General features: G+C 47.9%; 1 protein-coding gene across 2 annotated transcripts in view; it reads right to left on the reverse strand.

Annotated features, from left to right (window-relative positions):
• Positions 1–1,790: 1,790 nt before the first annotated feature.
• The window catches only part of LOC115176227 (teashirt homolog 1-like), a 30,609-nt gene continuing 21,256 nt past the window's right edge, over positions 1,791–11,143 (reverse strand). For both annotated transcript variants that reach the window (XM_029736099.1, XM_029736092.1), the window contains exon 3: positions 1,791–6,546. In XM_029736099.1, coding sequence (XP_029591959.1) covers positions 3,092–6,546 — 3,455 coding nt within the window. In that variant the 3' untranslated portion in view covers positions 1,791–3,091. The remainder of the gene's footprint in view (positions 6,547–11,143) is intronic.

Below are 11,143 nucleotides of genomic sequence, written 5' to 3' on the forward strand. Positions count from 1 at the left end.
CTTCTTTCATATTTTATTACAGTAGGAGCGGCAGAGAAGTTGATATGTTCCCCTCCACATACTGTTACAAGCCCAGATAATATTTAGTTATTCTGTCTGTGCCCCTTCTCTACACCCACCTCTGTCTGCTGCTCCTGTACATAATGGTCCGATCCCTGGGAGGAAGTCGGCATTTACTAATACAAAACCTAGAGGAAATCCCTACGAATCCTCAGGACGCACGTTTCTGCGCGCCCAAAAACACAAAAGCTATGCAAATCTGCCCAGACTGTGTTTATCTACCCTTGGTTTCCGTTTGCACCGCGGGAACCAGCATTGTGTCCTGAACTGCGATTATCGCATGTAATTTACATAGAATACGTAGAGGAAACAGTGTGCTGATCTCTAACAAAGCAGGGAGAGAGTCTCTATCTGCTCAACAGACAGCGATCTGACGGCAGAGCAAAATGACAGGTTTAGCTGTAGGGTATTAAACCGACAAAACCTACACGGTTTTTCCCTTTTTTATTTCTTGTGTGCATTGAACAGTATCTCCTCAAAGTGTTCCTTGTTTATCTGCTCTGTTTGTTTTATGACCCGACACCCCTTCCAGGAAAACTGCATCCTCATTCCGGTTAATCTTCACTCTCTGTGTTTCCTTTGTCACCGAATCCATGTAGCACATACGAAGGTGCAGCTGGATAGAAAATGTGTGTAATTTTCACAAAGACTCTACTTACTAATGTGTTTGTGTGTGTGTGTGACAGTGATAGGCACAGCACACTCTGACAATACAACACGTTTTGAGAATGAGGAATGTAAGACATCCCACTGTTGTGCTCCTCTGCTGATACAAAGTCTAGTTAGTAACCAGTCTGAAATCTGAGACCTGAGGGAGAGATGAGAGATCAAATTGTTGATGGTGCCATTTCTCTACAGCTGCTAGAGGAACCGATCTTATGTGAGACTGTTAAACTACAGCAAAGGTCAAACAAAGGTCACCTCCCACTGGGCACATTTCATTGAAATTACATGGAGACAACTTTGGTTCAACCAGTGGGTTAATCTACGATTCATCTTTCTGTCCCTGATCTATTGTATTAACTCTTGTAAAAGTTGGCTGTGTGACATTATCAAGAGAAACTCATATAATAGTATCGTTTCAGTCCAAAAATACTCATTGCGTGACATATTAATTGTGTTATTTATTGAGTTGGTCAGTGTCGACAGTCAGCAGTCTGGATCAAATGGAACAGACACCCATCTGACTCGTTTCCAGGAAGACAGGCACAAGCACATTCATTCCCATCATGAAGACAACACTGATTCTTTCAGTGCAGACACTCCAAAGGCCAGTCACAAGCCTAGCATGGGGCTCACAGCACAATAAACACCCTTACGGCTTATCATCACCCTCATCATCATCATTATATGATGATTCGCAGTCATCAGTCCGTGGTATAACACTAGGTTTTTTATAGACTTTTATCGGGGTTTTTTTAGGTTTTTTTACATCTTTATGTGTATCAATGAAGAAGGAAAGCTAATGTTCTTTTGTGGTACCTTACACGTAATATATCATTTTATGTAATATGTTAAAATATAATGTTGCACCTTATATAACCTTGTAAATACAGAATGTTGTGCAAGGTGAGTATTTAGTTACAGTATTTCATCTGAGCACCTATAAGTGTGTTATTTATTTTTCTTCACCAGAAAATAGTAACCACAGAGAATTATCGAAGTTAGCCCCAGTCTTTTCACTGTGTCTATGTACTTCCATGCAAAACAAACACACAATCACAAATCCATGACTGTTAACAAGAACTGCGTTGAGATTTATTTTACAATTGAGAAAAAAACTAAATGAAACAAACTAATCGGTGCTAGAAATATTTTTTTGTTTTTACAATATCATTGATAAAACATTGAAATGTATAGTCATTGTGCATCGCTTAATTATTTTTCACACCATATCATGCATCAAATTGGATGCAAGTATAATTAAAATCATTTCTGTAAACCAAGCCAAAGAAGCTAAATTCTTATTTCTTAAAAAATGACATTTTTGTGGATCTACAGTATATATCTATATACACATTTTTTTTAATTTTTTTTTTTAATATAAAATGATGATATAAAAGTTAAAGAATGCACACACCTTTAAGTACAAAGAATGTTGAGCTATTGCAAATGGCAAGATATGTCTTATGGAGTATGACATTTCACTGCGAGTCATTTACATGTCAAGGACTGTTCTTTTTATGGTTGAATTCAAAGCGGCAACATTTTAAAAAAGGAGCTTGTAACAAACCATACAATTGGAAAATTACTATAAGTGATACTTCACATTAAAAAAAAGAAGTTTTTTGAGCAAACTTGCATACTGTACGGCCATTCATTTTCACTGATTGATATGTAACCGGAAGCAGCATTTCAATTACTCTGAATGTTTACATTATCTGTTTATTTTTGTAATACACTGACAGATTTCTGAGCAGGCCATTCTTTATCAAAGATGTTGTAGTGTGACAAGAACCGAGAGAAGAAAATAATTTATCTTTCAAATTAAAACAGATTTTGACAAATGCAGAATATCTTAAAACATGTTCTCTTTACAAATAAAATGTTAAAACGTCTATAAGGTGCTACTTCAGTCTTTCAAGGGGTTCTTCCATTCTTTTGGTGTGAACAATGAATTTTCACCTTCTTCATATCAAGTATTGTACAGTTTTCTTTTCCCCCTAATTCATTTTCTGGTCACCACTTTAGTCACCATTGAAACAGTAGTCGTTTTTTTTTTGTCATGAAAAGATTAAAAAAAACTTGTGTTTAACCTTGGTTCACTAAAATACATGCACAGATCAGACAAATAGCATATAAATACATTACAAAATAAGTGTTAAAAAAAAGCTTGGCAAAACAAATCAAATAAGACATGGTCCAGTCAGGCAGTATCACAACAAAATATAAGACTGATTTCTGGCGGCTCAGTTCGGCCCAGTGCAGTAACTGTGAACAATGGTATCTTAGTGCAATAAAATTCTGGTCAGTTACACAGCCGTCTTTCTGTCTGTTTATCTGTCTCTTCCCTCAGCTCCAGACCTCTTTATTACTTCTCCAGTTTCTCAAGAGCAGTGACGAACACCAGGTGATCTTCTGGTGACTTGCCATGGGTCTTGCTGAGGTGCAGTTTGACCGCGTGCTTGCTGACGAATGTCCGATTGCAAAGCCTGCACTGGTAAACTGAGCCAGTGTCGTCGTCTGGTGCGGTCAGGGATGCCAGGGTGCTGCCGAATGTCATTTTGTCTGTGATCACCTTGGAGGCAGCCTGCTGCTCCCGTAGGTGCTCATTGGACAGCTTGGACAGGTCCTTCAAGCTGAAGCCCAGGTGAGACTCCAGGTGGCCGATGTAGGCGGACGCAGTCCTGAACTGCGAGGCACAGTCACCGCAGAGGAACACAGGCTGGCAGGAGTCCATGTTCTTCAGGAACTTGGTCCCGCCAGTCCGCCGGAGCTGGTACTTGACGTTGGCCAGCCAGTGAGAGATGGTGGTCATGGAGAGGCCTGTGAACTTGCAGATGTGAACCCGCTCTTGGGGGCCGAGGTCCGTCATGGCGTACCGGCCCTCCGGGGTCTCCCGCAGGCTAGAGCAGAACTGAGCCTGGAGGATGAGGAGGTGCTGGGGGTTCCAGTTGGACTGCCGCCCTTTCCTCTTCTGGACCGGGGAGAGGTCCTCCAGAGCATCCTCGAACGCACTGCCGTCTGCGTCCGACTTCTCTGAGATGGATGACGGGGCGGAGGACTTGGGTGTCAGCCTGCCTGTAAGGTTCTTCACCATGTCTGAGATGTCCATCAAAGCATTCTCTCTCAGAGGAGCAGAAATGTCAGACAGAGACAGGCTTGACATTATGGGTTTGTTACCATTTATGCTGCTGTTGATGACAGTGCTATTGTTGCTGTTGTTGCTGTTGCTGTTTTTGGACTTCCTCAGGTCCATAGGCTGGTCGTTGTTCTCGTACTGGTAGTAGCGGTTGATAGGCTCGGCTTGCTTGGCTTGAGTCTGGTTGAAGGCTGGTTTCTCCATCACGCTGTTGCTGATCTTGTAGAGCATGGCCAGCGGGTCTCCCACGGAGCTGATGGGCTTGGAGGCCTTGCCCAGGTGGTTGTTCATGATTGACTGAAGTGCGCTGAGGGGGTTGATGAAAGGCCTCTCTGGTGAGTGATCGGTGATGATGCCCAAGCTGTTGGTGCCGTTGGTGATGGGTGACTGGCGAGTCTCTGAGCCGTTCTTTGAATGGCTGTGGTGGTTGTCTACCAGGCTCTCTTTGGGCTCCTTTTTGCAGACCAGCTCCGACTCTAAATTTCCAGGGCTGCTGTTCCTCACGAGGGGCTTCCCGACAGTGAGGTCATTGGGCGCTGATTGGTGGTCCCTCTGCTCTTTCAATACAGGAGACGGCGACTTGATAGAGGATGGATGCCTGTGGCGGTCCAAGCTGACCATCTTCTCCTCTTTCTCTTTCTTCACAGCAGCAGCAACAGCTTTTCTTGTGACCTTCTCCACCAGCTCTTCCATGGCAGTAACATTGCTCCTGAGAGAGGGCGGAGATGCTGGGCTCCTGGGGGAGTGACTCACTGAGCCTGAGTCCTGGGTCACCAGGCTGCGGATCCCGCTGTTGAACACCGGCTGGATCTGCACACTCTGGACCGAGGAGTGCAGTGCTGCATGCTTCATGTGGCCCTGGAGCTGGTAAGCAGCGTGGATGCTGGGGTAGCCACCACCCCACTGGGGCGTGCCCGTCTGGGCCTTGCTGATGGCACTGGACACAGTGTTCTCCAGGGACTTGAGGATGTCCAAACCTCCTTTAGGAGCCTCCTCCAGGTCCTCCTCTGTCAGATACTTATACGACCCAGCGTTCACCTCAGTCTTCTCACCTGGCTCTTCCTTCTCCTCTTTGATCTTTTTCTCCCCGGGTTCACCTGCCTCCATCCTCTCGTCTTCCGGTTCTCTCTTTTCGTCAGAGCCGCAGGAAAGTGCAGGGGAGACAGGCTGAGATTTGACGCTGGGGACAGGAAGCCTGGTGGTGGTGGGTGGCAGGGGGATGGATTGGATCTTCTCCTCCACCACTGGGTCAAACACTAGCTGCTTGCCCTTTTTTGAGGCGGAATTGGTGACCTTGAGGAAGTGGCCCGTGACCATCATGTGGGCAGTCAGCTGCTGCAGTGTATCGTGGGAGCTCCCGCACTCCATACACTTCAGGATCTGGGCCTTGCGAGCCTCAAACTGCCAAGTGTAGCTGGCACCGTTCTGATAGCCGTAGCGGTTGTTGGGTGTGACATAGGGGTTTGTTGTGGACTTGGGGTCTTTCCCAACGTCCCCTTGGGGCATGTGGCCACCATTACCGTGGACAGAGTCTGGGGAGCAAGGGGATACCAGGGCGTCCTGGAGGGCTCTTTTTTTGGCAGAGGGCATCAGTTTAGTGGCCAGGGCTGGCATCGGTTCTTTGAGGGGCACTTTCTGGTAATGCTTGGTCTTGATCATGTGGACGCTCAGGTCCTGCAGAGACTCGAAGGAGTGGCCGCAGTACATGCACTTGAGCACCTTCTGAGCGTCCTCTTTGCCCTCCATCTCCATCAGGGAGCGCTTGCGGGGCTTGGACCAGCGCTTGCCCCGCTCTTCCTCCTTGTCCTTGTTGTCGTCACGGTAGTGGCCCGACTCGTTCATGTGGACCGTGAGCCCTACCAGCGTGTCATAGGCGCCGCTGCAGTCTTTGCAGCGGAACTTGCTGGCGCCGGTGAAGACTGAGCCGTAGAGCTTGTTGTTCTGGCGGTAGAGCTGCACCGTGCTGAACAGGCTGGGCTCAGGCAGCAGTTGGTAAGGGGTATGCTGGAAGGTCTTAGCCAAGGCTGCCTGGTGCCAGTCATAGGCTACAGCCCCACCGTTACTAGCACCACCACCGCCACTGCTGGTGCCACTGTTGCTACAGATGGAGGTAGCCGCGGTGCCGTTAGAGCTGCCACTGCCTGTGTGGTGGTTGGTGGTGGCAGTACTTCTTCTCCCATTGTGGTGGTGGCTGCTAGCATTGCTGTTCTCACTGTGGTTGTTGTTGTGTGTGGTGGTAGTGGGGGGGCTGGTGGCGGTGGGGATGGGGATGGCGCCAGCAGTAGCAGGCGTGGCTTTCATGATGTCCATGGCAATGCTGGACCAGGAGGCATCTGAGATCAGGTTTGCATAGACAGCTTTCATCTGAGCCAGGCTGTCCCTCAGGGAGAGGCCATTGTTCGGTCCAGAGGGGATGGGGGCTTCCTCCCTCTCATGGCCATCCCTGGAGGAGGTGCTCTTGAAGTCTGTGAGCCGGTCGCTGGCATCGCTGAGCGGGGAGCCGTAGCCAGCGTCTGGGTTGGTGCCGTTGCTGAGTGGAGAGGCCCGGTAGCTGGGCGGCTGGCCTCCATCCTCTTCCTCGTTGCAAAGGTACGCAGTGTCCTCCCCGTTCAGTGACAGCCCGTCATCCTGCAGGTGTTCCTCATCGGCTGCTCCTGCCTTAAACTCGTCCTCTGGTGAGTAAGCTGGAAGAGAGAGCGATAGAGAAAAGGGAAAAAGGAGGTCAGCAAAGTGAAATAAAAGATTTACAATGCACTAACAGGACCACTGACAAAACATAGTGATGAATAATCTGTGGCGGGAAATATCGGCTTTTATCTGTGTGTGTGTGTGTGTGTGTGTGTGTGTGTGTGTGTGTGTGTGTGTGTGTGCGCGCGCGTATGTCTTTGAGTGTCAGTGGGGAAGAAATCTAGTTTCATAGAGAAAAAAGACAAAGTGTTAACATTTTCTTTCTTTACTCCCTATTTCATTGCCCATGCCTCCAGTTCCCTAGGATATCGCTAACTGCTTGGCCTTGTTAGCCAGCTGCTTGACTCCCCTCCTTTCCTTCTCCCCCATGCCTTATCTCTACACCCAATCATTCACGCACACACACACACACAACTTCACTTTATTTAGTCATTCACATGGTGAGCTTACGCAACCGATCAGGAGGGAGGGAAACAAAACAATTATTCTGGGATGTTGCAGCATCTCCTTCACCCACACTCATGTGCCAAAGGCCACTCTCACGGAGTTAATAAATAAAATGAGATTAAATACCAGACGGTACTGTCAAGTCATCTCTACCACGTCAAATAGGGGAGTGACACTCCTTGACTGTCTCTGCTACGTTAGACAGCTTATTGAGAGGTGGAAGTGGGTATGAGTCATACTATACATTGTGTTCCGTGTGATCTTCCTTGACACATACAGTGTGTAAACAAGTTATCATCAAAAATACAGGGGATGAAACTAAAGAACGTACAGGATAGGTAGCATAATGTAACAGGTACAAGAGCGAGAGCAAGGGAGAGAGGGCAAGGGAAAGAATATGGGAAATAGTGTGAGTGTGTCTGCGAGCAAGTGGAACGTAGGAGAGGCAGGAGAGAGCTGGTGAGCAATAAAGCCAGGGAGAGGTGGGGGGGGAGCAGAGTAAAAAGAGGTGGAGAGAGGGAGAGACGGAGCAAGGGAGGGAGACAGGAAAGACGGCCCCCTCAGTTCTCCCTTTATCTCCTTCCTCCATGGTGAGATGTGTGTCCTAGATGCCAGCATCAGTCTCTCCTGATGAAACAGATGTGCTGTCAGCTTCAAACAGCACGCTAACCTGTCATATCATAATCTAAGTGGACATAATACCTGATATATGTACACTGGCACCATTTACTGCTGCCTGAAAGGAGACGGGAGGGAAAAAAGGCGAGCAGCTGCATACGGAAGTGTGTGTGTGTGTGTGTGTGTGTGTGTGTGTGTGTGTGCACGTGCGTGTGTGTTTGTGTGTGTGTCTGCATCGGTGTGTGCCATTCGCATGTTCTCATACATGTATTTTTTCACACGGTAGCTTTCGAACATCAAGGCCCTACCGTTGTCTATAGGTTTGTATTTTCTGTCTATGACTGATATGCCCTTCTCTCCAAAACGAGCCACATACTGTATTCTGCTCATTCTCTTGATTCCTGACAGGATTTGGAGGGAAACGAGCGCAGCACAGGAGAACCTGGCTGTGTTTCAATCCCACTGACAGACAGAAGCTGAGACAGTTCCTAAAACTCTGAAAATCCCTAACACAGCAGATTAGCATTAGCTATATACTGTACAAACTCTAACTGTGAGACGTTTCCCCGTTATTATGCCAGCCTTCCCCTCACCAACGGCCAATCTGTGCTTGAAAAGAACGAGGACTATGAAATCATACAGTAAAATGGCTATTCGGTCGTCACTAGCCTCTGATCAGTTCCAGTGAACCCATGTGAATAACTATGTCCACAGCATCGGTGCCAAAAACGGATTTTTGGCAGCCCCGCAAATCTACGGAATGAAAGGGGGAATGGAACGGAAGAAAAATATCTGTGAGTGAATGGCAAAATACAGGCCGAGGCAGGGAGGGGAGGGGAATGGTGAACGACAGGACGTGAAGGAAACCCTTTGACGATAACTGTCAATCAATGCTTATCCCCTCGTGTTGTCATGGAAACAACAAAGAGAGGGAAATCAAAGCCTGCAGACAAAAGAACGGCTTAAAACATCTGTAAAAATCACAGGTTGGAAAGTGGAAGGCTTCATATGGGATCCTATGATGAAACCCATCTAAAAATTAGGCCTAGGTAGAGAATTGCGAAACATAAAATCTATATCTTTTGACTCTGTGATTAAATCATAAGCAGATGACAACAAACCCCCCCCCAACAAAAAAACCCCCTACTAAACAGAAATAGGACAGCTTTATCAGTTCAGCCATTCATGAAACCCGATCGAACACAACGACTCAAAATCCGACTGGTGACCGAATCCCGCCTCCTCAATGTGTCCTAGACCTAGACACACATACGAGGGGAGACGGGAGCGAGGGGAGGGGTTTGGCGTGCTGTCCCCGGTGGTTTAGCTTGCCGAGCGGGTGATGGCTGTGAGCGGGGCCATCTGCACGGGCGCAAAGGCGCCTGTCACTTCTGCTCCGGGACGCCTCACCGTCAAAGGGACAGGTGGTGGCGCGGCCAGGATGTGTCCGAGTCCTGTGCTGTCACAAACGGCCGGGATCAAGCCACGCCATGTCACCGCAACACACACACACACTAAACGCCATGCCATTTCTGGGCACCACACACGCACGCATACTAAACGTTATCAACACCACGGAAGATCTACATTGTTTTGAGAAAAAAAGGGGTTAATGGACAGTCCATCTATATTATGTGCAACAAACTACACTATCAGTAACATGTCGACTGCACGTCTGTGGACATGAAACTGCTTTAACTGTTACCAAACAAAGTAAACCCTAGTTTCGTCTCACGTTAGGGGGTTTCAGATGTGTGTAGTCTTGTTGGAGAGTAGACCGACAGACAGACAGAGAGACACAGGGGTCTAGACGGTGTTATGATTAATGGGTCTGGGATGACTGTGTTCCTTTTCACTCTGTACTGTCTCAACATAATGTTAGGGCTGGAGGTGTAACACACACACACACACACACACACTAGTCTGTTTCATTTGATTTGGGGAATGATAACAAATGAAATGTAATCACATGCGTATCAGCGCTTTAGCAGAGAGTAGGCTCAGCGTCATATCATTTCTCCTCAAACTTTGGCATCTCGGTCTGGCCCTTCCATTTTGTGTTTTTCTTGTCTTTCCGAAATCCGCTAGTTGTTAAATGAACTCATCTCTCTGTCAGGCTGGCGATGCCTCGCCATTTGGCCGTAGTCAAACCCAAACAAAACAGATAAGAAAGGCAGAAAGGCGATGAAACGAGAGAGGGAGAGAGGGAGGGAGAGAACGGGGGGGATGAGACCAGTCGGTTACTCCGGCGTCCGACCCCATTTCCCGTCCCCGACACCCCTCCTGTTTCCTTACACACATTTCTCTGTTTATCTGATGTGATTTTGGGAAGAGGGGTGCAATCACCGCAGTCATTTGCACCACTAATGTCCAATCCTGGCCCCCTTCACTCATGTGATTTAGGCTGGTGTTGGAGTGGGCTAGTGGGGGTATGGGGAGCTGGGAGGGAAGTGAGGGCCAGGGGCCATTTAGCCCATGCTCTAATGGGAAACTGGCAGTCTTATTCCTTCCCCTACATTCTGTTTGTCACCCCGCTCCTCCATTACAGTCCTCTCAGCCCTGATGGCTTTGGACAGGAGCTGATCAAAAAGCCATCGCTTGACCTACACGCCGTGGCAGCCCGACGAGACGACTCGAGCCAGCCAGAGAGAGAGAGGGAAGAGTGTATGTGAAGGGGATGAGGAGGAAGGGTGGGGGGGGGGGGGTGATAGCTCCTCGGACCGGGACAAGAGGGGAGGGGGGATGTAAATAAAATGACATTATTATTTATTCTGTCCCGTCATGTAGAAAACCCAATTATGGTAATGTCTGCTGCCGGCCCGCCGTGTCAGAGAGATGGAGAGCAGACAGAGAGCATGCTGGGTTGTGGATTCCTCTGGAGCGGCTAACGTGAGAGAGCAGTGGCCTGCCTGCATGTCGGTCTGCCCACCGAGGCCCTCCCCTCCCCTCCGTCCCGACAGTACACTCTTCGAAAAATGGGTTCTTCGGCTGTCCCCATAGGATAACTATTTTTGGTTCCAAGTAGAACTATTCTAGGTAACATGTAGAATCCTCTGGGGAAAAGGTTCCATATGAAACCGAATAGGGTTCTACATGGAATCAAAAGGGTTCTTCCTGAAACCAAAAAGGTTCTTCAAAGTGTTCTCCTTTGGGGACAGCCGAATAACATTTCTAGGTTCTAGATAGCACCTTTTGTAGACACAGAGGTACACAACAGCAGACCGGAATCTGGGCCTGGCACCCTCCACGATACAGTTGGTTGTTTACAGGACCGTATAGAGTAGGCTACATGCACTATAGATGTGGAAGAAAAAAAACGGATATCTACTGTAAGTGTCTGGGGTTTAGCACGGACGGACCATCTCTCTCTCTCTCTCTCTCCTCTCTCTCTCTCTCTCTCTCTCTCCTCTCCTCTTCTCTCTCTCTCTCCTATCTCTCATCTCTCTCTCTCTCTCTCTCTCTCTCTCTCTCTCTCTCTCTCTCTCTCTCTTCTCTCTCTCTCTCCCTCTCTCCTCTCTCTCTCTCTCT

Source organism: Salmo trutta, chromosome 3 (assembly GCF_901001165.1).
Source record: "Salmo trutta chromosome 3, fSalTru1.1, whole genome shotgun sequence".
Taxonomy (NCBI): Eukaryota; Metazoa; Chordata; class Actinopteri; order Salmoniformes; family Salmonidae; genus Salmo; species Salmo trutta.